The sequence below is a fragment of the Ovis aries genome, chromosome 20 (genome assembly GCF_016772045.2).
Source record: "Ovis aries strain OAR_USU_Benz2616 breed Rambouillet chromosome 20, ARS-UI_Ramb_v3.0, whole genome shotgun sequence".
NCBI lineage: Eukaryota > Metazoa > Chordata > Mammalia > Artiodactyla > Bovidae > Ovis > Ovis aries.
In genome coordinates, this window is record NC_056073.1 from 29,599,543 (window position 1) to 29,626,791 (window position 27,249).

At 40.9% G+C, this 27,249-nt stretch overlaps 1 protein-coding gene and 1 long non-coding RNA gene across 12 annotated transcripts; one reads left to right on the top strand and one right to left on the bottom strand.

The window, feature by feature from the left end:
• LOC105603808 (uncharacterized) lies at positions 1-19,185 on the top strand. Of its 7 annotated transcripts, XR_006057291.2 has the most exons (6): positions 1-109; positions 874-952; positions 10,344-10,631; positions 11,642-11,687; positions 14,391-14,613; positions 18,480-19,185. It is a non-coding gene; the product is annotated as an uncharacterized LOC105603808 (long non-coding RNA). The 7 variants fall into 7 exon arrangements; XR_001023096.5 differs by lacking the exon at positions 10,344-10,631; XR_006057293.2 differs by having other exon boundaries at positions 1-105; positions 10,344-11,687.
• LOC114108620 (zinc finger protein 239-like) lies at positions 15,289-25,805 on the bottom strand. 5 transcript variants are annotated; one of them, XM_027959053.3, is made up of 4 exons: positions 25,547-25,805; positions 25,202-25,329; positions 21,238-21,373; positions 15,289-19,543 (listed from the first exon to the last, which is right to left on the bottom strand). In XM_027959053.3, the coding sequence occupies exons 1-4, from the start codon at positions 25,614-25,616 to the stop codon at positions 18,519-18,521; spliced, it is 1,359 nt and encodes a 452-aa protein (XP_027814854.2). In that variant the 5' UTR covers positions 25,617-25,805; the 3' UTR covers positions 15,289-18,518. The 5 variants fall into 5 exon arrangements, with proteins under 5 accessions (XP_027814854.2, XP_042093105.1, XP_014958038.1 ...); XM_042237171.2 differs by lacking the exon at positions 25,202-25,329 and having other exon boundaries at positions 25,604-25,805; XM_015102552.4 differs by lacking the exon at positions 25,202-25,329.
• Positions 25,806-27,249: the final 1,444 nt, after the last annotated feature.

Consider the following 27,249-nt stretch of genomic DNA (forward strand, 5'->3'; position numbering starts at 1 on the left):
AGCTAACGGTTCCGGAGCTCGCGGGTCGGCCTCTGCGACCGGGTAAACGGCGCTGTGAGCTGGGCCCAGCGCCAGGGGCTGGAAACCGCCCGGAGTCGAGGGCTGGTGGGTGAGTGCCCAAGTGAGGGCGACGCAGATGGTGCTCTCCGTCGGGTGGGATCGTCCAGGCTGGGATTGGGTTAGGTATTTACGGAGCAGTTCAGAATTAGGGTAATGGTTAACATTACGGGAAAACACATACACAACAGCAACAGTTGCTGCAGTGAATTCATGAAGATAAAATACCACTCAACTAATTTAAGCAGCTTTGAGGGGAAGAAATGCTGAACATGATGCATTTTGATGAACAAAAAGACTTAACAGCACTATTGGTCTAGCCTAATACTAACAGTATTTATTATGTGCAGGCACTGTTCTAAACCCAAGACATTTGGTCCCTTGTGTAATTCCTACTTTTTGAGGTAGACACTGTTAGGTAAAAGACGACCAGGTACACCAAAAGAATGTCTTAACAGGCTTTAATGGCGAAGCGCTCCCGGGCGGGGTTCCCAAACCGAAGGGGGCAGGTCGAGGATGTCCCTGCGCCTGGGCCGCGTTAGAAGTTTGTTTATATATGCACGCTGCCAGGGATGGCAGGGTTTAGTGGATGGGGGTTTGATAGGTTGCCTGTTCGCGGCGGCGCGGGCTGATAGGTCTTTCTATGCGGCTGGGGCGGGGCGGCTTTAGCGGCGATATGTGCTGTCATTGGTCCCCGGGATCCGGGAGCCTCGCTCCGTTAGGGACCTTCTCGCTGGCGGGAGGGAGAAGGAGGGGCGGCTCATCATGGCCCCCGGGGTCCGATCTTACAGACACCATGTTACCACTGTTTTACAGATGGGGGATATGAGGCACAGAAAATGGATATGCCAAGGTCATATACTTAGAAACAGGAAAAGCAAGGATTCATACCCAGGTAGTCTTCTCTCAACCTCTGCTCTACTGCCTTTCATTGATAACCTGATTTTATCAGTTTAGGAAATGTGCAATCCAGAAGAAAGTTTGTACTGAAACATGTTATTATAGCAGTGTTCTGAATCAGGTTTGTTGGCAATTTCTGTCTAGACAAAGAGCTTAACAAAGGGTGCCTTCCACAGAGAGTTTTAAGGAGAAAAGTATACAGATTTTCATTTCACAATTTGATTAGGCCCCCACACAATTTCAGAGTCCTTTTTCCTGTTCCATTTCTCTCTAGATTCTTCTCTGTTCTTATTTTGTTTCTACTAAGTTAAATAATTTGAAATTGCTGATATTTGACTGTACAAAAATGGAATTTCAAATGTTTAACCCAGTATTTAAACATCTTTTTGCGTGAGAATTTAGGGGGTCTATGCCATTCTTTTCTTTTAGCAAATTGTTCTGGCTTTATCTCCAAAATATACCTTCTGTTTATTTCTCTTCATGTCCACTTTGGTTGGTGCCACTGCCTTCTCTCATCTGGGTTACTGCAATAGGCTCTTGACTGGTTTTCTTACTTCTGCTCTTTTTTCACTCTTGGTTCCCTAAGGGGCCGGAAGGGTTTTTTAAAAAGATAAATCAGATCATGTCCCTTCCAGTGGTGCCCCATGCTTAGAATACATATCCCCTGCTCACCTCTTTAGCCCAACTTTATACCACATTTCTTTTAAGCCAATGCTTTAGACCCAATGACTTTCTTTCATTTCCTGTAAACACATCAGATTCATTCTTACCATACGGGCTGTATTAGTTATTCCCTTTGCCTGGCATGGTCTTCTGCAGAACTTCCCAAGGCTGGACATTTATATTTCAGTTAATATGTCAGCTCTCCAGAAAAGCCTTTTCTGATTACTTGTAGTAGTCAGTCACTCTGTTTCAATTCATTGTTTATATTCCACATACCGTTAATCCTCTTTGATATGTCTTGTCTCCCTTTACTGTAATATAGGCTTATGTAAGTAGGGATCTTATCTTGCTATAGCCCCAATACCTAGAAGAGAGGGTTGGAACACAGCATGCACTAAGCAAATACTTACTGGATTAATGAATAAAAAGAAATAGGTATAAAGTCTTTGGCACAGCAGAACTTAGATGTACAGAATTGAGGTGGTTTGGAACAAAGTGAATGGGACCTGCCCTGAGAATGAGATCTTGATCAGTGTTGTCCAATAAACAGGAATGTAATGTGATCCACCTATGTAATTTTAAGTTTTCTAGTAGCCACATTAAAAATGTTAAAAGACAGATGAAATTAATTTTAATATATTTTATTTAAACCAGTATATCCAAAATATTATTTTGAAATCTAAACTTATAAGTGAAAGTTAATACCTTTTTTCATACTAAGTCTTTGAAAGTCAGTATTTACACTTGTTACACATCTCAATTGTTATTAAATTTTCATTGGAAGTACTTGATCTAGATTGAGACTGCATAAAATTCAGTGGAAAAAATAGATTCCTATACACAAATTACTCTAAACATACTTAAAGGTTTTCCAATAACTGAATTGAGTATCAGTTTTTAAGTTTAAATTAAAGTGAAAAAAAATTTAGTTCCTCAGTTACATAGCCATCTTTCAAGTGCTAAATAGTCACATGTACCTAGTGGCTGTACTGGACAGCACAGATAGTTAAAGGATAAAATGTCTGTTCATCGTTGGGTCAAAAGGGGCAAAGGAGAGGGTAGTATCAGAAGTACGGTAGAGGGAAGAAGGTCTAGAAAAATGCAATTGTAAGCTCTTTATACAGGTCATACTTGAGGACAGATTCCTCTGGTGCTCAAAACTAAGTGAGGTATGGCTTCCTAAAGTAGACTACTTTAGCATGTGTGCTGCATAGATTTTAGGTATTTTGGGAATCATTTTGTGGGGTAGTAAAATGGTCTAGCCGTGCTGGTCAAATATATTTCTAAGTTGAATCTTATATGATGTGGAACAGTATTTTCCTACACAGCAGTGATTCTTCATTAGGCTGGTGGGGTAGGGGGAAGATTTTGCCTTTCAGGGAATATTTGCATCTCTTAAGAAATTTTTGCTTGTCACAGGTTGGGGCTGCTGGTGGCCAGGGAAACTGCTAAACATCCCACAGTGCAGAGACAAATTCACAAGGAATTGTCTGGGTGAAAATGTCAGTAAAACCAAGGTTGAGAAACTGTGCTCTAGAGGATTTGAGTAAGAAAGACTGAGAGATCTATTCTTTTAGAACATTAATCTCTCTCGTGATATTACTAAGGGGAGAACAGGTTGTTTTGAAGCATTTCAAAGCTTCTAGTAGGTTTTCACTGTTGATGGACTTTTTGGTTAGACTATAAATAAATAATTTCATGCTCAGGATGAGACTGCAGACTCAATAAAGATAACATAAATAACATGTGCATGTATGACTCAATGACCTTGGGATAAGCTGATCTGTTCACCTTTGCATGGCTTGTGACATGTACCCCACTGTTTCGAATATAATTGATGTCAATATTAGAATTGTCACCCTTTTCTCTTCCCCATCACCATCTCTTATCTTGTTCCTTTCCCTATACCCTTATTCCTTTTTTATCATTCTCTTTTCATTCTATCCCTTTCTGTTGTCTTGTTTCCTCTCTCTTCACCAATGCCTGTGCATACCTCTGACATGCCCTCCTCCCCAACCGTCAGCCATTTCTTCCCTTCATAGCTATTGGTTCCTCATTCAGAATCACCAGTTTAACCACCCCTTCACCTGTGTCTGAAAGAACTGTCCCCATACTTCCTTTAGGTACCTCTTAATTGTCACTGTCTGTTCTACTAGTTCATGAAAACTACAAGTTCTTGCCTCCCTCCAAAAATGATGGGAGAAGTGACACAGGTTTCACAACAATTTGAGAAACTGCCTTCCATGTTTAGGGTTGTTTTAGAACAGGTGCCATCATTCCAGGATGGCTCTCTGCTAGAACCCAGTGATTCTGGATTACAGTGTCTAACATATAACATCTTCATTTCCAGAAACTGTGGCTGTCATTGGACTCAGAGCTCTTCTTTCCAACTGGTTGCATCCTCATCAATTTTTTGTGGGTTTCTACAGACTTACTAGGGCACTGACTAATCCTTCATGGTACTAACAACTACTTAGATCTCCTTTAACATCATGCCTCCTTTGCCTTATGGCAACAGTTATCCCAGGTCCCACTGGACTTTCTTTTATTGCCACTATCACTCCAGGCTGTCTCTGCCCTGAAATCTTTCTGTACCTCCCTAACTCTTATCCTTGCCCTCTGGTCAGGATCAGATGGTAGACACTGTAGTAACAATCTGGAATCAGCATCAGACTAAAAAAGGGTAGCATGGTCTTAATGCTCCAAACTACTTTTCATGTTAAGACTTCGAGGGTGTACAACTCTAAGACTAATTTAGAAATAAAAGGAGATTTTACTCAGGTAGATTCTTTGGTGCCAGAGAAATTTTTAATGATGATTGAAGTTTTGCCTACATTTAGGATACTCAAGGTCTCCAAGGTAGATTTCTCTGATAACTAATTTGGCCTGAGTGACTAAAGAACTTTTGTTACTTACACCATATTAATAGAGCTTATTTACTGTATGAATTCTTTGATGTCTAATAAGGGCTGAACTTACACGGAAGGGCCTCCCACACTCATCACATTCATAGGGTTTTTCACCTGTGTGGATTCTCTGATGCTGAATGAGACCTGTGCGCCCACTGAAATCTTTCCCACATTCTTTACATTTATAGGGTTTCACCCCAGTGTGTACTCTATGATGTCCAATGAGATGTGAGCGTTGAATGAAAGATTTTCCACATTCATCACATTTATAGGGCTTTTCTCCAGTGTGCGTTCTCCTGTGTTTACTAAGGTCTGAGCTATGACTGAAACTTTTTCCACAGTCGTCACATTTATAGCATCTTCTTTTCCTCTGTTGCCACTCGAAAATGCCCTCACTTTCAAAAGCATCTTTGGATTCAGGATACTGAAGAATATCTTTGTAAAGTCTGTCATTTATCTTCCCAAAGAATTCCATGTCTTTGGATTTATCTTCCTTCTGGGACAACTCTTCAGTTTTAGTCTTGGTTTCATCACCTGTAACAAATGTACAGTATACAAATAGGTCCTATTCTAGGTTTGAGAAGCAGAAACCCATGGAATAAAGAACATGCAAATGTTAAAAATATGTTATAAAAATGAAAAATCACATACAATGCACAAATTAGATAACTGGTACCATCAAAACATATATTGGCAATATAGGGAAGAAATTTACAAAGAGACCACTAAGAATGACATCAGAATTATTAACTGGGAATAAACTAGGAGGAGAAGAAAAAGCAAAAATGTGGACAAGGCAATCATGTGCAAATCCAGAGTGGTAAATGGGAACTCCAGATATACCAAAGATAATTAAGAAGGATAAACAGAGAGATTAGAAAACAAAGAAGGCAAGGGAGGTATTTTGGGAGAAATTTAAGGGGTCTGAAACATAGGTAGTAAGTGGGAGTAAAACCAAGTAAAAGTGATTGGAGAGGGTAATGGGATGAGGGATTTGAGAGGAATGTACTGAGTAGGAGAGAGAGAAGTATGTATAAATAATAGCTAAAAGCGGAGAGAAACCATGCAGGTCAGGATAAACAGAGGGAGGAAGATAAGCAGAAAGTGACAGTAGATGGTCTGGCATATGTTCTGGGTTGAATCCTTTCTTCTGAAACTGATGTCCTCGCTATCATCTCCTCTTGTCTAAATCCTAGCTTGGTGGTTCTCAAACTTTATTGTGCATCAGAATCATCTGGATGGCTTAACAAAACAGATCGCTGGACTCCCTACCACCAGGGCTTGTGATCTGATAAGGCTGGAGTGCAGCCCAGGAATTTGCAGTTCTTGGTATGATAGATACTGCTGGTCTAGAGACCACACTTTGAGAGCCACTGACCTACCTATTATTCAAGGTCCATCTCAAATGCTGTCTCCTCCAGGAAGTCTTCCCTGACCTCCTAAATTGGATGTGCTTTTTTCCCTCTTCCTGATCCCATATCCTCAACCCCAAGCTTAGCATGGAACTTGACACACAGCAAGTACTCAATAAATTTTATAAGGAAGTAGGTGTTTTAATGATTTGGAGGGGGTAATCCTATGTGGTCTAATGTTGGATGTCACCTGTTTGGTTATGCTGAAACCTCCATCTCAACAGGTCTAGGAATCCCAACTGTGCAACAATCATTTAATCACATGGTTTTCAGTGGTCCACTCAGCATAACAGGAGAAACAGCAAGACCTACCAGAACATTTCAGTGCCTGGGCTGGGTGTGGAAAACACTGGCTCTGGACTGAGTGAACCTCACTTTTCACTGTCATCACAATGTCCTCTTGCTACCAAATCTTCCTCAAATTTTACCTTCCTCTTTACAATACATATTTTAAATCAGGCAATAGTTAAAAAAAAAAAAGTCTAAGGAATCTAAATACCATTTTATCTCTGGCTAGAATAAAAGGACTGGATTAGAGCCAGAAGGTCAAGATTTCAGTCCTGGCTCTACTGATAACTATTTAAATGTTGGCAGATCATAACCATTTGGTTCCATATCACCTCTGTACCCTCCTCCTTACCTATTGTTTGATCAGATAAGGAAATGTATGATAAAGCATGTGGAAAATTATAATGTGTGGCAGAAGTATTGCTAAGTTAGTATTAATAGGTTAATGATCGTTAAGCAAATCATGGAAGTTACAGATGCCACCATTCCATTAAGAAAGTGTTTTCAAACATCAACACCTTGGCTCAGCTGCTTCTTTGACATACTGGAGGCACTGACAGTTGGTTTTTGGTGGCTTACTGATGAAGATGATTTTTTTTTTAAAGAGCACAAAAAGTTGGCACTTGTGGTCAGTTACTACCTTCAGAGGAATCTACCAGTCTTTAGGATGAATCTTTCTCCCATGACTTCAAGAAAAATCTGGAGAAAATCCCTCACCAGGACTTAAAAAGAATTACAAAAAATATATATAGGGTTAGCAATTCAAATTATAACCCTCTCATTATATTTGCAATTGAACAATGTAAAGAAAATTGTATGGAAACTGTCAAATGTGAACTTTTCTCATCTTAGGGACCTGCAGTTTACTTGGCCAACTGGAGTTTCACGGCTCTCTTGATGTATCTTTTCCAATTGCCAGCTAATCCCAGGCTAATATGATATTAGGAGATCCTGTTTCAGAGACAAGATTAGGATTATTTCGTTTTTGCATCTTCTACCAGGGCTATTCTTCCAATTTTATTTTGGCACATCCATGATTTGCCTTATCATTTCAGATAAGCCCAGTCCTGCTGGTCACTGGGATGAGGATATGACCATAAAAACCATCTGATTACCATATGTACAACTTGCTTGACAGTCTAGAGGGAAAGGACAAGGTTAAATGCTGAGTGAAATGAAATAGGAACAAAGTTAGGGAGACTATCACTTACTACTACCAGAGAGTCAGTGTTGTGGGTTAATAGCATATCCAAAAAGTTTCCTTTGAAATACCTGACAATGTGTTAGAAAGAACTGCAAGACACTTAGTTCTCCAAGTTCTCTCATATATGAAGATAATTCTGTATTAAATGACCTCAATTATAATTCCAAGTTATGTTTACAGAGATGAGTTTCATTACCCTAGCCAACAGATAATATTCATAATCTTGCTGATATGGATAGAATGAAAATTTTAAAACAAGATCCTTTATAAAGAAGTCTATTTAATAATAAATTTATTTTAAAAGACACTGGCTATATTGGGTTATTACCATGATGGTTTTAAAATATTGTTCTGGATTAGTAGGCAGGAGCCCCAGCTCTCCCTCTAACTCCTATGGAAACTTGGAAAAGTCACAGCCACTGTGGGTATATCTGTTCAACTGTAAAATGAGGATTCGGACCAGATATTATATTATTTTAATAAAGTTGAGAGGCATTTCTTCAAACGTGTTTCTTGTGATTTCTACAGGGTTGTGTGTGTGTGTGTGTGTGTGTGCATGGGGTAGTTGTTTTGTTTTTTCCTTGTCTGTTTTTTGGTAGGGAGCCTGATTGGGGGGGTATATAGATTAAAAAAGTTGCCAGGGTGGCACTTTAGAAAAAAGTCATATTCACACTGTTCAATGCAGACAAAATGGACTTCCCTAAGAATCCACAGGCCTCACAGGATAGCTAGATTTCATGAGGCATCTTTCAGTAGATTAGAATTAGAAAATACAATTCATATTTTAACTGCATAGTATTCCCTTGAAATGTTATTTTGGTAGCAGCACATATGTAAACCTTTACAATTTTAGGTATAGGAAGTGTGTATTTTTCTGGACTTACACTAATGAGAAGCAGAGTGAAACTGTCCAGAAGTATTTGTATAAAAACATAAGGAAAGACCATCTAGAATTTAAAGTTTTGTACAGACAAACCATTAATCATCATAATAATAACCTCTGTGTTATACATAATAGAATTTAGCATGTTGACATGTTAATTATTATTGTGCACTATTTTATAAGTGCATGTCATGTTGTCTCCCAAAGGTGAGGAGAGAAACTTATTATATGGCTTCTTACAGAACATAAGTGAAGATTCCACACAGTTAAGCTTACTAAAGCTTATTAAAATGGTCTGTATCTTTCAGCTTCTACCTCCTGCCCATAAGACTCATTAAAAAATAGCACCTAAGTCTAATGATAAGGTCAAGGGAGGAAGGGAGATAAAATCTTCCACAATGAAGTGACGGACAAGCAGAAAAACTTGAAGAAAATGAGGAAGCTCATCTAAAGAACCAGCTCTTCCTTCATATACACAAACGCCTACAACTTACCATTCCTTTGGGCTGCCCCAGATTTCTGCTCCTGCCAGGTCTTCTTGGGATGAAGCTGGATAGTCAATGACTCATGTGGCCTTCTCAAGGGGGCCAACTTGTCCAAAAGTGCATCCTGTCTTTCTGAATTGCCTGGAACCTGGGAAAAATGAAGTATGTTTGGTGTGTAAGGTAGATTTTGTGAAAGAACGGAAAGAACTTCGGAGCAAGATCAGAAGAAGCATGTACCAGGGCCACAGAAAAGAGGACACATTATCATTTAACTGCAAATGGCAATAATGACTAAAAACAAAGAGACAGAGGCTAATCTACACTTCAGGACACTGAAGAGTAAAATTCAGTGTCTCTAAGAGTGATCTGCAGAGGCCCAGAATCATATTCTTGAGACTTGAGATACCTTAAATATCATTGAACTCAACTTCCACCAAATGGGGGCATTTCTTCTATAACTAGGAGAAGGAAATGGCAACCCACTCCAGTACTCTTGCCTGGAAAATCCCATGGATGGAGGAGCCTGGTAGGCTACAGTCCATGGGGTCGCTAAGAGTCGGACACGACTTCACTTTCACTTTTCACTCTCATGCATTGGAGAAGGAAATGGCAACCACTCCAGTGTTCTTGCCTGGAGAATCCCAGGGAGAGAGGAGCCTGGTGGGCTGCTGTCTATGGGGTCACACAGGATCAGACATGACTGAAGCAACTTAGAAGCAGCAGCAGCTTCTGTAACTGTGTGGTCCAATATGATAGCCACTAGTCACATGTGGTTACTGAGCACCTGAAATATAGCTAATACAAATTGAGGTATGTAAAATACATACCAAAATTTGAAAACTGAAAAAAAAAAGAATTAAAATACCTCATGGTTAATATTGATTGCATGATTACATATTTTGGGTAAATATATTTAATTTCACAAGTGTGGCTACTAAAAATTTACATATATGGCTCACTATATTTAATTACCATATATTAAATGTATATTTAATTATAGGTATTAAATGTGAATGGGTCACAATTAGACAGTGCTGTTCTGCAATATCCTTGTTATCTACTTGAACCCCTCCTTGAAGGGGAGTTTTTTATTACAAGGTAGCCTATTTTATGTATGTGCTGTGCTTAGTCACTCAGTCGTGTCCCACTCTGCTACCCTGTGGACTGTAGCCCACCAGCCGTCTCTGTCCATGGGGATTCTCCAGGCAAGAATACTGGAGTGGGTTGCCATGCCATCCTCCAGGGAATCTTCCCAACTCAGGGATTGAACCCAGGTCTCCTGCACTGCAGGCGGATTCCTTACCAGCTGAGCCACCAGGGAAGCATTTTGTGTATAGGTAACCATGAATGTTAGAAAATTCTTTGTTTTCCTCTGACACCTATTTGCCTTCCTATAGCTTCTCACTGATCCTAGCTTTCCAAACTGACATAGAATCGGCCTAATGTCTCTTTTTACTCAGTCACACTTCAGTTATTTGACACAGGCAGTGTCAGTCCCTAAGCCTTGTTCTTCTCTAGAGTAACATATTAAAATATTTTTAGGTATTCTTGCATATACCTGTTGCTTTGGCTGGGTGCATATACCCTGAAAACTCATAGCCAAATGATCACCGCCTTCCCACCTGCTTTCGAGGTTCATCAAGCTTTCTCTCCAGATCCTCCAGCACAGTCACCGCCTCCTCTCCAGTCTCTGGATGGTGTGCCTGCACCCATGCTTGCAGGTCCCTGGGAAGAATGCTCAGAAATTGTTCAAGCACCAGCAGGTCTAAAATCTGCTCTTTTGTGTGGCATTCTGGCCTCAGCCACTGACGGCAAAGGTCCCAGAGTTGGGTAAGAGCTTCACGGGGTCCAGGTGTGTCCTGATAGCAGAGCTTCCTGAAGTGCTGCCTGAAGAGTTCCCTTCTGTGAGGACTGGACTTTTGTGAGATAGAGTCCTGTCCCCTGTAATGGTCGTCTGCTTTAACTATTAGAAGTCCTTTTTGTTCTTCATGTTCCAGAAATGTGGTCATTCTGGGCTGTTTTTCCGGAGATTAATCCTCTATCTGGGACTGAGTCAAGGGGAATCTCTCAGAATCTTGTCTCAGAGAAAAACCTTTTGCCATAGAGAAATGACAAAAACTGCTGTGAACACAAACACTAATAAAAGGGAGCTACCAGAACTGAGTAAACAATCTGTTGCTCAGTGACGTCCAACTTTTTTCGACCCCATGGACTGTAGCCCACCAGGCTCTTCTGTCCATGAGATTCTCCAGGCAAGAATACTGGAGTGGGTTGCCATTCCCTTCTCCAGGGGATCTTCCCGACCAAGGGATTGAACCTGGGTCTCCTGCATTGCAGGCAAATTCTTTACCGTTGAGCCACCAGAGAAGCCCAAACAGTCTGATATGAGGCTATAAATAAGAACACTGAAGCAGGAACATGAATTTGAATCTGGGCTGTTGTGTAATTTAAAGCAAGTTACTAGATCCTCATCTGTAAAAATTCTCAGGTTTCTCATAGGGTTGATGTGTAAATTAGTAGGCAAAGCCCTTGGCCTGGCAGCAAGCACTGAGTAAACGCTGAGTATTAATAACTTTGTTAAGAGGCTTTTTCATTCCACAACCTGAGGTGGACCGGTCCGTAGGATTCAGTGGTTGTGGGGTACATGCTCCAATTCAGGAAGAGGGTTGTAAGAGTACCCTCGCAGAGCAACTGACAATCAGTGTTCCCCTTTAGCTCCGTCCTCCGGGCATGTCGGCCCTAGTCCTCCCTCGTAGCTGTTTGGAGGGGCAGCCTGGAAGGGGGAGGTGTGGGGAGTGGATTGCTGCTTACAACTGTGCCCTGTCCCCTCCTCCACTTAGGAGCCGGGAGAGACTCACCTCACGCCTGGAGGAACAAGTGCGACAGGTAGCGTCCTTCGAGGCGGCCGAACAAAGACTGACTGACCAATCGACGCTCCGCTACTGTCAGCCAGGCACTTCCGGGCCGCTCTAGGAAGCCTCGCCTCTGTGGAGGAGTCAATTCTAGCTCGTGGAGGACCCCACTTGTGAACATTTGACTTATGGGACTTAAGCGCTCGCTGAAGTTTTCTTTGCTTTTTTTTTTAAAAGTTCCCTCTCAAAGTTTTTGATTCAATTATTAAACAATGTGAATACGTAATGCATTCACAGGGTTCAATATTTATAAAGAATTATAACCTATAGTGGAAACGAATCTGAAAAAGAATATATATATATGTAATAACTGAATCACTGCTATACACCGAAAACTAATACATTGTAAATTACACACGCACACACACAGTAGCAGTTCTGCAACTTTTTTTTTCCTTCTACTAATTGATTCCGGAATTTGTACATAAAAGACATTTCATTTTGCTCTTCTTTGTTTTAAAGAAAAATAATCGCATAGGGTTCAACTATGCCATAATTTATTAATAATGACCCTGTTGGTGGTTATGTAGGTTGTTTTCTTTTTCAATAAATTACCCTGCACATAACTTCTTGTGTATAAGGGTATATCCATAGTATATATTTCTAGAGCTAAGGATTTACTAGAGTGCAGAGTTGGAGCATTTGTATTTTTGTTACTGCCAAATTACTAATCTTGGAACCCACTTGTGATGTTAACCTATACTTGTCAACATAATGTTACAAAATATTTTGATCTTTACCAATATGATACGTAAGGAAGCTTAGGTGTTTTTTTTCCTCCTTCTCTTTCTTTCACAATATTGCTTATTCACCTACTATGCCAGGCAATGTTCTGCAAGCTGGAACTGTAGTTTAAAGCAGAACAATGCCTTTGCCTTCATGGAATTTATAATTCGGGGTGGAGGGTGGGTGGCAGAAAGGATGGGGCGTGAGGCAGGCAATAAACAAGAAAAATATATTGTTAGGGGGTAGATGTTAGTACTTTGGAGAAAATAAAGAAAATATGGAGTTTGGGATGAGAATGAAGTAGTAATGCAATTCTAATAGGGTGATCACCAAGGACTTCTGAGCAAAGACTCAGGAAGATGAGTAAATGAGCCATCAGGGGCAAAGGTGTTTCTGGGAGAGAGTTAGAAAACGCAAAGGCCGAGAGTGAACTGTGTTTGAAATAATCTAAGAACAGGAAGGAGATTTCTGTGTCTGGAGCTGAAGGAACAAAAGGGTGTTGGGAGTACAGAGAGAGAAATGTGATTGTCAGTGAGCGTAAGGATATTACTTTGTACTCCAAAAGGAGAAGCCATTCCGAATTTCTGAGCAGAAGAGTAGCATGATCAGACTTAGGCATTGAAGATTTCTCTGCCTGCTGTGTTAAAGATGAACTTTTAAGTGTGAAACTATTGCTACCTTGGAGTGGGGAAGGCCTTTCTAAGTATGGCATAAAACCCCTAAAGACATAACTGAAAAGTCAAGAAGAGAAAGATAAATGGAACTGGTGATGTAAAAATTTAGAATTTTTCAATGGGAAAAAAAACCCCTAAAATATAAGCTCACACACACACACACACACACACACACACACACACACACAATATGCCACACATCTCAAAGACACAGGGCAAATTTTCCTAATAAGCAAATATCTCTGAAAAAGAAAAGAACATGAACAAGCCAACAGAAAAATTGGCAAAGGATGTAAGTCAGCATTTTTGGAACAATTTTTGATAAACAACTGTTAAAACGTATTCAAAATTGATAAAGAATTTATATTAAAACAATGAGATTTCTAAAATCCTAAAGATTATGAAAGACAAAGATTGATAATATTCAATATTGAAAAGTATGTGGAAATAGAGGCACTGTTAGTTGTATATTTTTGGAAGGCAAGAGCTGTTAAAATTAGTATGTTCATACCTCTTGATCCAGCAACTTAGCTTTGAATTATCCATATAAAATAGTTTTACAAATGTTTGAACATGTACACAAACATTTTTCATATTGGAAAACCCAAACATCTAACATTTGGGAATTTAAGTTTCTACATGCCCAGTCATTTTTAAAAGTAAAAACTACAAGATGCTAAAGGCATATGAGTAAACAAACAGTATATGATATCATCATTTTTGTAAAATAATCATCTTGTGTTCTCAATGATTATCACTTGGGATAAACTTACAGAGAACCCACACTTTTTTAATACACTATATTTTAAATTTTTTTAAATAAAAGCCTAATACTGGTGTAAACAGAAAAATATAATTTTTTAAAACCTTATTTTTCACAACTTGCAAATAATTTTCCTGCTTGCAATATCTCTTTTCTCTCTCTGAAATTCTTTGCCTGACAAGTTATCCTGTAAAAGAATGTAACTCCTTTAAGATGAAAATCAGATCCAACTTCCCTGTGCTTCTGAAGGGTAAATATAAGTAATCAAGTAAACCTAGGTGGAACATTTAGAAAGGGTGTAGAAATGAATTATCAAGTAAGCTTTATAAAATTTAGACAAAGGGGTCTAAAATTTAGACCCCTGCTCTGCATAATATGTCTCACATAGCCAATTGAGCAAGTAGAAAACCTAGAAAATGCTTAAGTATTTTTGTTTCCCCTTCAGTGCATGATGGACTATTAGCATGTCTCTCCTTCCTTATTTAATGTTTGTTCTATCAAATTCTTTTACCAGGTTTTCAAATACAAACCTCACTACAGGCCATGAACTTCCTGAGTAGCTCTGAGTATTCTTCAGATACCCCTGGCTTCAGTCACTTGTCAGCTTCAGAGAATCAACTCACCAGTACCTTGGAGCACTGGCTGTGGTCGAGTGGTTGAACACCAGGCAAAATGAGGCTTCCAACCATTGTCACCGATATCCTGTTAAAATCCTGTCGTCTCTGCTGTTGGCTTAGGTATGTCCTTCCTCTGCTGGGATAAAAGCCTCTCTGACCTCTTTACCAAGACATAAGCAGACAGTGTATGACAAGGAAAGCCTTCCCTCTTCCCTCTCTAGTTTATCTCCTAGAAAGACTAACAAAACAAAACAAAGCAAAATAAAAACCCAGAAAACATAGTTGACAACTTAAAAAAAATCAGTCTTGGTAGATATATGCACTCACTTGCTTTCACTATTTAGACAGACAGAAACAAAATGAACCAAGAATTCAAGTCAAGAAATCAGAAAAAGAATGAGGAAGAAACCCCCAAGGAAAAGGTTAGAGAAGAAATCAAGATAAAAGAAGTAAAAGAATTAGATATTAGAAAAAAGTCATGTTAATAAATCTAAGAATGAAATCTTTGTAAACAAGCCCATAAAAACAACAAACCCATGGTAAATCCAACTGACAGAAAAATTATCAATGTTTCCTCATCAGATAGTATCAGTATCTTCTCATCAAATAATAGCAGGTGAGGAAATAAGTATGCTACCAAAATTTTTAAAAATCTTAATGAAAAACCATTAGTTCCAAAATTCATTCATAAGTCAATACTGAAATATTTAAACTGAATATTTAAATATTTAAACTGAAAAAAAAAAAAAACCCAAACACAAAACTATTAAAAAATCATCTCCAGGAAGGCTCAGATATTCTGTAGTACTTTAATTTTTAAAAAGTTTACATGTATAGATAAATTCTAACTTTTCCATTTGGAATATAAAAGAAATAGAAACAAAAGGAATCTATTTTCATCACCTATATGCAGCTACTGTTGACATTTTGTGGTCATTTACTTCCAATTTTTGCTACTTTAAATGTTTAAAATAGTTGTGTGATCTTATTCTATAAATATTTTAGTAGGCTGCTTAACTGTAATATAATAAAACTTTTCATTTTAAAAATTATATGTAGACACTGTTTGAGATATAATAGTGTTTATAGAAGAGATGGAAAGTTTACATGAGATATATAATAAGGTGCCTGGTATAGTGTCTGGGACACTGGCGTTCAACAAATGGTAGCTACTATCATAGTTTGCGAAGGGCTTTTCCTTTTGCAGATATTATTTAATTCATAATGGGTATTACTATCTCTCAACGTGCTTTTTCCTCTTTAATGGAATATGCAAGCCTGGAGGCAGTAGGAGTGGTAAGTAGCAAGATCCTGGGTATTGTCTGAAAATAGAGCCAAGAACATGATTTGTGGTTGGTTAGGTGAGCGAGAGGGGCTCCCCTGGTGGCTCAGAGCTAAAGAATCAGTCTGCCAATGCAGGAGATACAGGTTTGATCCCCGAATTGGGAAGATCCCCTGGAGAAAGAAATGGCAATCCACTCCAGAATTACTGCCTGGAAAAACCCCGCAGACAAGAGGAGCCTGGCAGGCTACAGTCCATGGGGTGCCAAAGAGTTGGATATGACTTAAGTGACTGAACAACAATGCATCCCAGAGAGGCCAAGAATATATTATTGCTCTTCAAGAGAATCCTTTTGCTTTGTTGGTTTTGCTAAGAAGGTAGAGTCCAGGCTGAGCAGAGTTCAAGCTGGGGCTTAAGAGTATGGTAGAGAAAAGAGAAGTGTCCTGTGTCTCAAATCTCAGAGACCCACACAGGGCCAGGATCCTGAGTGATTCATAAAGACATTAGTGAATACAGGTTTGGTTCTTTCATATGAGGGATTTGGCCTCCATGGCATGGAAATAAAGGATTGATTATTACTCTGAAGTCACTGGGAGATCCATGATCAAAGCAAGTACACCAGCCTCTGCAAATCCTCAATCTCCCCTTCATGTTTCTTTATAGATTGCCTTTTCACTTCTGTTTTCATTGCTTCCATTTCCTGTTTGAAATTTGTTTTTCTAATGTCTCTGACCTTTCCCCCTTTCCCCTAACTTCTCTTTGCTGCTTTCCTTCTCTCAGTTTATCCTCATCTTTTCCTTTCTTAACTGCTTTTTCTTTTCACCCCTCCCCGCTTGCCTATTCAGACCTTAACCCACTGCTTTCCCACAGCTGCTTCTATTACTGAATGCTTCACATTTCAACGGTTCTCTTCTCCAAATGATCTCTACTTTTGGACCTGCATTTTTTCAATTTTTCACTTAAATGTTGATTCTCTTCATATGTGTTTTTGTTTTTCATCTCACCTGATTAACTGCTCTCTAAGAATTTGGTTTGTTGTTTTTGTTGTTCAGTCGCTCAGTTGTGCCTGACTCTGTGACCCCATGGGCTGCAGCACACAAGGCCTTCCTGTCTTTCACCATCTCCTGGAGCTTGCTCAAACTCATGTCCATTGAGTTGGTGAAGACATCCAATCATCTCATCCTCTGTCATCCCCTTCTCCTCCTGCCTTCAATCTTTCCCAGCATCAGGGTCTTTTCTAATGAGTCAGCTCTTTGCATCAGGTGGCCAAAGTATTGGAGCTTCAGTATCAGTCCTTCCAGTGAATATTCAGGGGTGATTCCCTTTAGGATTGACTGGTTCAATCTCCTTACAATCCAAGGGACTCTGACAAGAGTCTTTTCCAACACCACAGTTCAAAAACATCATCAATTCTTCAGCACTCAGGCTTCCTTATGGTCCAACTCTCACATCCATACATGACTACTGGAAAAACCATAGACTAGATGGAACTTTGTCAGCAAAGTAATGACTATGCTTTTTAATATGCTGTCTAGGTTTGTCAGAGCTTTTCTTTAGAAGCTATTATTATTGACTTTCAATAGATTACCTATAAATTCTATCTAAAGAAAATTTTAAAGTGGCTTTCCTCTACCTTAAGGTGCTCAAGTTACATTTTAAAATTTATTATTTAAATCTTCAAACTGTTGTTAGCAGAAAATCTTCAGAGACATCTTATTTGGGAGGCCAATATATAAAACTAATTAAAGTGAAGCTGTTTTGGTGGTAAGGGACCTAGAGCCTTGAAGCCTCCTTGAGAAATCCTTAAGGCAGCGGTAGGGGTCACACAGGCAAAATGAACGAAGGGAGGTATATAAGACAGTAGGAAGCTGTGAGGCAGTGGGGACCATGTCTTGCTAGACAATAGTCAGGTTTAGCCAATTGTTCCCACATGGGAATGTGGTGCCTGGTGTTGCCACATCATGCATTTTTGTAAGAGAATCTGGAAAGTCAGATTTTATGTAAAATCTCTTTAAGTAATGGCAATAATTTTATATTACCAAGAGATAATCATAATTTGTGAGAAAAATGCATGCACAGGCTAAATAGAACCCATTGGCCTGTTTGCTTTCTCTGATTTAAGATGCAAAAGGTCACTGGGAAATTGCAAGATAAATCTTGCTCCACCACCCCTAACCTATCCTACCCATGCAAGTCATAGTTCATTCCAATATTATTATTGGAATATTATTCCAATGGCTTTTGTAGTACACAATATTTTTAGTGTATATAGTTCATAGGCTAATATATTTTATCAAGCTAACCAAAAACTCATAGTTTTTTTTTTTAAGTGTAGATCAGATGTTAATTCTAAATTCATACTTTAGCCAAAAAAAAAAAAAAAAAAAAGAGGGAAGAATGGAAAGGGAAGGAGAAAAGAAAACAGTAGTAATCTCTAAAATCTCGTTATATGTCTAACAGAACATTTAGATTGCTGGAGCCACTTGCTTCAGAGAAGAAAAGTTTCAGAATAATGAAATGAACCCTTCCAATGTCCTAGTTCATCACATGATGTGCTCAGTGGCAGAACATCAGTGTTTTGTTTGGTAAACTGTCAGGTGCTTGTCTATCTCAGCTTCTATAAGTATTTCTGAGTGACTGCTGAAATTGCAATAGTGATCACAGAGTTCCCTACATCTAGCTGTGCTTTTTTGATGTCCCACAGGAATGAGCATAGATGGAAAATTCTACATAACTCTGGACATTACCAGGGCTTCTCTTCAGTGTGGATTTGCTGATGTACAATGAGGTGTGAGCTCTGCCGGAAAGCTTTTCCACACACATGGCATTCATATGGCTTCTCTCCGGTGTGGATTCTTCGGTGTCCCAGAAGATGTGAGCTATAGCCGAAAGCTTTCCCACACACATCACACTCATAGGGCCTCTCTCCACTGTGCATTCTCTGGTGTCCAACAAGAGCTGAACTATGACTGAAAGCCTTTCCACACTCATCACATTCATATGGTTTCTCCCCACTGTGGCTTCTCTGGTGATGGAAGAGGCCTGAGCTCTGGCTGAAGCTTTTCCCACACTCACTACACTGGTATGGCTTCTCTCCAGTATGAACTCTCTGATGTTGTATCAGGTGTGAGCTCAGACAGAAAGCTTTCCCACAGTCCTTGCACTGGTAAGGTTTCTCTCCTGTGTGGGTCCTCTGGTGTCGAATAAGGCCTGAGTTGTAATGAAAAGCTTTCCCACAGTAATTACACTGGTATGGTTTCTCTTCTGTGTGGGTCCTCTGGTGTCGAATAAGGCCTGCGCTATAATGAAAAGCTTTCCCACACTCACTACATTGGAAAGGTTTTTCTCCAGAGTGGATCCTTTGATGCTGAACAAGATGTGCCCTGTAATAAAAGCCTTTCTCACACTCATCACACTGATGTGGTTTTAACTGGCTATGTATTCTCTGATGGTCAGTAAGCTCTGAGCTCTGAATGAAAGTTTTGCCACATACATTACATGAATAGGATCTCTCTCCAGGGTGGATTCTTTTATGTCTAATGAGACTTGACTTTAGAGTGAATCTTTTCCCACATTCATCACACTTGTATCTCTTCTCATTTGAAGTGTTTCTCTGATATGTTTCCATCCATCCTTTATGATCTTGGGTTTCTCCACATTCAAAAGCCTCTCCATTGATTTGGTCTGATAACTTTTCTTGGGATTCCATATCTACAGTAAGTTCCTGCTTTTCATCAGGTTCTTCTTTCTTTATTCTTATCACATCACCTGAAGTAAAAAACACAGTATTCAAATGTCACTGAAATATATAGGAAATAAAATGAAACATTTATTAGACATACACAGCTTCAATATACTAACAAAATGACTTTACAACATTTGAAGAGGAAATCGGGAGATGGCAAAGGAAGAGAAGATTAGCAGCCACTGGACGGGGAGGGAGTGATTCAAGAAAAGAGTGGAGAAAAATCAGGGAGGATGAAGAGGGATCCAATGAATAATCACTGTAAACAATAGAAGATCTCAGATAAGAGTGGGTTCATCAGGGAGACCACAAGTTGGGTAGAGAGGGATGAAAGAGCAGAAACTGTGGGAGTAACAAAACAAGACAGGAAGCCAGCAATGGCAGGTATCAAGATGGAAGCATGAAACAACTTTGTGCAGAGTGTTCTAAGGAATAATGGGAAGACCTCTAGGAATATTAAAACATGAGAGATCAGCCAAAGAGAAGTATCACATGTCCAAACATGCAGAACAAGGAGATTAGACTTTAGACACACAGGATAAAAGAGACAGAAATTGCTTTAGCTCCCAGAGACATTATTACTCTTCTTACAAAGAACACTGAGAATCTGTCAAATCTGAAAGTACACTCTGTGGGTTATCTGAGACTGAAATTCTCAAGAAAACAGCACTAACACAGAGAAGGTTCTTTAGCAGACCCTAGCCTCCCATCTAACCTCATCCAAGGAAAGCATGATCACATAATTCCTTTGCCTGTCTTTCCTACAGAAGTTCCTCTGAGTAGAGTCCCAACAACCCCCACTCTTTCAGGGTGAGAGATGCAGCCACTTCCTCAATGATCAATAGTTTCTGAAAAAAAAAGTGAGAGATTATCCCATTCAAGCCATGTTCTCCCTGCAGTAATCACATTTTTAGGGCCCAGAGTAAAGGGCAGAATTTATAACCATGTAGAAATAATGCAGGGAAAAGTGGTTTGCTTTGTGTGACAAAAGACGCTAAATGGAGGAAAAGACAGCTTGGAGACAGTCACACTGGCCATCTTTCAAACCCACCAATTTCCTTCCCATTTGGTTTTGCACATGCCCTTCTGGCCTACAATGCTTTCCACCTCTACTATTCATTTGGTTGATTCCTATTCTACTTTTAGGATTAGTTAGCATGTTATTTGGAGAAGGCAATGGCAACCCACTCCAGTACTCTTGCCTGGAAAATCCCATGGGCAGAGGAGCCTGGTAGGCTGCAGTCCACAGGTTCGCAAAGAGTGGGACACGACTGAGCACCTTCACTTTCACTTTTCACTTTCATGCATTGGAGAAGGAAAGGGCAACCCACTCCAGTATTCTTGCCTGGAGAATCCCAGGGATGGCAGAGCCTTTTGGGTTGCCGTCTATGGGGTCGCACAGAGTTGGACATGACTGAAGTGACTTAGCAGCAGCAGCAGCAGCAGCAGTGCATTATTTTCTTAAAGAGGCCTCTGACATATCTCTCTCCCCATATACAATCTATCACAGCATATTTATTTGTGTGGTTATTTGTTTAATGCCTCTGTCATCAGACTGTTGTAAGCTCCATGAAAACAGATCATGTCCACTCTGTTTATTATACCCAATGCCTTCCACAGTGCCTGGAATATAACAGGTACTTAATATACATCTGCTGAATAATGAACGATTCTAAGGTCTTCAGGGGAGCTATATGACCTACGTGTCAACACTAACCACAATCCTGTTGGTGTTGAGGGTCCTGAAGCTGGATTTCCATGGTGTGAGGCTGGAGATATGCTGCTTTCTTAGCTGGATCCAGAGGTACTGATGTCTCAGAAAGTACTTCCTGTGTCCAAGCGTGGGTTGATACCTGAGGATAAGCAAGCTCATTTAGGCAACTGAAGGGCCCACAAGTAAATGATCCCCAGAGATCCCACAAAGGACCAGCTTGGATGCCCACTTCCCAACTCTGTCTCCATGGAGCATAGGGCCCTTTCCTATCTGCTGGCCTGATTAATTTAACTTCCTCTCCAGATCTTCCAGCATAGCCACTGCCTCTTCCCCACTCTCTGGATTGCTTCTGTATCCAGTCCTGCAGTTCCTCAGGCAGTATGGTTGAGCTGCGCCAGCACCTCCAAGTCCAACGTCTGCTCCTTGGTGGGTATCTCAGGCCTTACACGGCTCATAGTAGAATACCCAGAGCTGGCACAAGACTGCAAAGGACCACGGAGTCTCTTGGTAGCAGAACTATGGGAAGTGGTTGTGGAATAACTCCTGGTTGTTTTGGCTGCTCTCTTTTGGGCCAGATTTCTTATTCCCAGCATGCCCTTTTTTATTAGTTACTTCAAAGAGCCCCTATTGACTCTTTAGGAACCTCTAGAAGGAAAACAGTGGCCATTCTTGCTCCAATGGGCCAAGAGGAGGATTGCTGCTACAAGTGTTATCCTTTAGGGCACACTCCTAGGGTTACAGAAACCACAGTTAAAAAGATAGGAAGGCTGATTCAACATTTGAGTTCACACACTAAGTTCAATCTTTCTGTTCTAGAAGAAAAAGGAAGTTCAACCCTAAATTAAAGAGAATTCAATAAAGAAAATGTAAAAAATAGAAGTTTAAGGCAATTCATACCTTTTTCTAAATAGGAGAAGGAATGTTTGTCAAGAGACAACATTTTTGACAATACTGGGAATACTGTTGGATGCCTTATTCCTCCAAATAACAGCCAAACAATTAGTTGATATGGCCAAGCTAAGTTTATTCTTATGAGAGATGGACAGCACTTTGATAGTCTTGCTAGTGCCTCCTAGGGGAGAAGGCAAAGTCAGAATATTTATGAGGTTTGGGGGGCAGATCTTTCAAGGCAGGATAAGAATTGGGCAAGTTTAGTGATACAGTAGTACAGGTGAAGATTTTCACTTGAAGGTTTTGAAAAGTCTAAATCCTATCTATTGAAAGTTGAAGTGTTTGATATTCACAAAAATGGATTGAGGGCCAAGGTGTTAAAACACATAATTATCAGTAACTTTTATCTTTTAGGGCAAGTAAAGTTATGTTGATAAAGAAATAGAAAGGTGAAGTCACGCTTAGGGAAGACAGTTGAATACTAAAATTATGTTAGTGTAGGTAGCAGGCTGTGTGGGTATAGATGCTTTCAATTTTCCATGTAATAGGAGACTTAAGCAGGGCCTATGGGTTTAGCAATGCCAAAGAATGCTCAAACCACTGAACAACTGCACTCATCTCACACGCTAGTAAAGTAATGCTCAAAATTCTCCAAGCCAGGCTTCAGCAATACGTGAACCGTGAACTTCCAGATGTTCAAGCAGGTTTTAGAAAAGACAGAGGAACCAGAGATCAAACTGCCAACATCCGCTGGATCATGGAAAAAGCAAGAGAGTTCCAAAAAAACATCTATTTCTGCTTTATTGACTACGCCAAAGCCTTTGACTGTGTGGATCACAATAAACTGTGGAAAATTCTGAACGAGATGGGAATACCAGACCACCTGACCTGCCTCTTGAGAAACCTATATGCAGGTCAGGAAACAACAGTTAAAACTGGACATGGAACAACAGACTGGCTCCAAATAGGAAAAGGAGTATGTCAAGTCTGTATATTGTCACCCTGCTTATTTAACTTATCTGCAGAGCACATCATGAGAAACGCTGGGCTGGAAGAAGCACAAGCTGGAATCAAGATTGCTGGGAGAAATATCAATCACCTCAGATATGCAGATGACACCACCCTTATGGCAGAAAGTGAAGAGGAACTAAAAGCCTCTTGATGAAAGTGAAAGTGGAGAGTGAAAAAGTTGGTTTAAAGTTCAACATTCAGAAAACGAAGATCATGGCATCTGGTCCCATCACTTCATGGGAAATAGATGGGGAAACAGTGGAAACAGTGTCAGACTTTATTTTTTGGGGCTCCAAAATCACTGCAGATGGTAACTGCAGCCATGAAATTAAAAGATGCTTACTCCTTGGAAGAAAAGTTATAACCAACCTAGATAGCATATTGAAAAGCAGAGACATTACTTTGCCAACAGAGGTTCATCTAGTCAAGGCTATGGTTTTTCCAGTCGTCATGTATGGATGTGAGAGTTGGACTGTGAAGAAAGCTGAGTGCCGAAGAATTGATGCTTTTGAACTGTGGTGTTGGAGAAGACTCTTGAGAGTCCGTTCCTTGGACTGCAACCAGTCCATTCTGAAGATCAGCCCTAGGATTTCTTTTGGAAGGAATGATGCTAAAGCTGAAACTCCAGTACTTTGGCCACCTCATGCAAAGAGTTGCCTCATTGGAAAAGACTCTGATGGTGGGAGGGATTGGGGGCAGGAGAAGGGGACGACAGAGGATGAGATGTCTGGATGGCATCACTGACTCGATGGACCTGAGTCTGGGTGAACTCTGGGAGTTGGTGATGGACAGGGAGGCCTGGCGAGCTGCGATTCATGGGGTCGCAAGGAGTCGGATACCACTGAGCGACTGAACTGAACTGATGGATTTAGGTGGACTAACAATTGATTAGCATGATGGGCAGTGATTAAGAGCCTAGGCTTTGGATTCCAAAAGACCTCGGCTTGAATACTGTCATGTTTTCTAATACGTGGTAGCTTGGAGCCTGGCGGGCTGCCGTCTATGGGGTCACACAGAGTCAGACACGACCGAAGTGACTTAGCAGCAGCAGCAACATCTCCAAACTCTTCCCCTCTGTAAAAATACCTAGAGGCTTTTTTTTTTTTTTTTAAACTTGCTACCTAGAGGCTTTTAAACAATGTTTTATTTTGAAATAACGTTAAACTTACTAAAATTTTTTTTTAAAAAGGTACACAACAGTCCCTATAACCTTCACTCAGCTTCCCGTAATATTAACATACATCTTATATAACCACAGCACAATTCCAAAACCAGAAAAATGTTACAATGCGATTAACTAAACAGCAGATCTTATTATACAGCGTCTTTTTAAGAATAAATTAAATTCAGTGCGTGGCACTTAGTAAGACCTCAGTTTAGAGTGCTGCAGTTAACCACTGTGACTTGGTCACCCAGCCGTTGGCTCCAGGCATGACACTTCTAGGGTTCCGGACACAGAACAGAGGACCACGCAAGGAGGCCCTCTAGTGCCTTCTCCGTACCTAGCATCTTTTACTCACTGGGCAGCTTTGGTAAACACCTCCACTTTACCAGCCGCAGGAGAAAGACTGTTTCAGGAATAACTCAAGATAAAGGATATGGAGTCCACTTACACATGTTGTCTTCTACTAGTTTAAATCTTCGAGCGAATAAGACAATATAGTAAGTTAACCATCCAGATTACAACCCCCTTTCCCGTTTACCGCACTGGCACATCACGGTGCCCCAGCCTCGGAAAGTATTGACTGTCTGTGTATCCTTTAAGCCACAAGGCTGACCATAAAAGGCTTCCGGGAGTAGGCGGCCGAGTTGGACAAACGGATGGCCCTTATAGAACTCCTCGGATTAATATCAGTGACCCAGGAGTCCGAGTCTCAGAAACTTTCTGGAGCGCTGGCCGGCAGGGGGGCGGGCTCCTGTGGAGTCTCCGCCGGCACTTCCAGCGCCGGCAGAGCAAGGCAGTGACTCCCCCGACCCGCGCCCGACCGACCTGGGGGTCCCACCGCGACGACTGGCTGTCTTCCCGCCAGTCTTATCCCGGCCCAAGGGAGGCGGCCGCACTTACCGATCCAGCCTCAGACCTGCCGCCAGCGGAAGTGCGTCCGTGAACCCTGCCCGGCCGTGCGCCCCCGCTTCCGGCGGCTTCGGAGGAAAGGTCCGAGCCGTGTAGTGTGGCCGACACCCCCGCGAAGTCTGCACATGGGGACACGTATGTCTGTGGCGTTTTGATTCATAACTCTCCTCCTCTTAAAAAGAGGATCTGAATGCCAGCTCCGAGGCTTTGAGTTCCTAGGCCCTCTCCTGTTCGGGGCGGCAGGCAGGGACATTCCCAGGAGTGCTTCCCCTCCGACCACCACTTCTCTGTTCCTATTCACTGACCCGAGTACTCGCGTCCTCCCTGCCAGCCTACCTCTCTGGACAGCATCCGCCACTCCGTCCCGACCTCCATCAACTTGAATATATTTACCAGGCAGACACATCGCTCAACCAGAATGTGTCCGCAGCATTGCCATCAGCACAATCACTCAGTCTTGACCCGCAGGGAGAGGAAAGGAAAGAAAAAGGATTAAGGATCGTTGATGAGTACGGTGTTGTTCGTTCAATTTACAATCCGGAAACAAGCAAAGAGCAAAGTGATTTGCCCAAGTTTGCACAGCCAGGGACAGGATGCGCACCACGCATGCGTGACCCAGACCTGTCCTGGGCTCCCTACGACGTGGCCACAGTGAGGGCTGCAAAGCCAGAGACCACCGCTGCTCAAGTTAAAATGACAGTTTTCAGGCTTAATGTGTGACACTTAAAAATGAAACTGTTACAGGGTTCTTTCAGCTGTATGCAATGTAATGTTGGTTAGGAGCTGTTCAGTACTATAATAGGCGCCAGGAGTACAGCGAAAGTACAGGAAGGAGATTGTTCTTGGTCTAAGAAGCTTAGAGTCCAGCTGGGGACACGGACTAGCGAGTGCTTAGAAACTTCTGATATGGAGTTGGGCAAGTTGTACTGGAATCCTGAGTTGTCCGGATTATTGGCTAAACTTTAACAAACCCATTTCCTCTACAAATGAGAGATACTAGTAGTTCGCAGGAGTACTGTTGTCAGGTTGGTTTATTTTTTTTCGTGGACGGACTAAATAGTTCAAAGCAACAGGCAAGTTACAGCTCAGTTCAGCTCAAGCAGATAGATGTTTTATTAGACACAGACTCTCAAAACATAGGAGCAGGTCGCCTCCACATACTCCTTATGTATTAGCTGTTCAGTCATGTCCGACTCTTTACGACCCCATGGACTGTACCTGCCAGGCTCCTCTGTCTATGGAATTCTCCAGGCAAGAATAATGGAGTGAGTTGCCCCTCCCTTCTCCAGGAGATCTCCCAGACTCAAGGATCTAATTCAGGAATCTGCACTGCAGGTAGATTCTTTACCATCTGTGCCATCAGGGAAGTGCATATTCCTTGGCTTCCTGTCTCTCTCTCTCTCTTTTTTTTTTTTTTTTTTGCCCTGTGCAAAATAGGGCTTATACCTGCCACCAATCAATGAAAAGGAATGCAAATAGGCATATGCTCAAGGTCAATTGACATTTGCAAGTTATATAACAGCACATCTGTTTTATCTGTTCCCATAATTCAGTCTGTTATAATCAGATGTATATATGTGTAGAATATTTATGAACCATCAATGGGCTGTATATTGTCACCCTGCTTATTTAACTTCTATAGAGAGTACATCATGAGAAACTCTGGGCTAGAAGCACAAGCTGGAATCAAGATTGCCGGGAGAAATATCAATAACCTCAGATATGCAGACGACACCACCCTTATGGCAGAAAGTGAAGAGGAACTAAAAAGCCTCTTGATGAAGGTGAAAGAAGAGAATGAAAAAGGAAAGTTATGACCAGCCTAGATAGCACATTCAAAAGCAGAGACATTACTTTGCCAACAAAGGTCCGTCTAGTCAAGGCTATGGTTTTTCCAGTAGTCATGTATGGATGTGAGAGTTGGACTGTGAAGAAAGCTGAATGCCAAAGAATTGATGCTTTTGAACTGTGGTGTTGGAGAAGACTTTTGAGAGTCCCTTGGACTGCAAGAAGATCCAACCAGTCCATTCTAAAGGAGA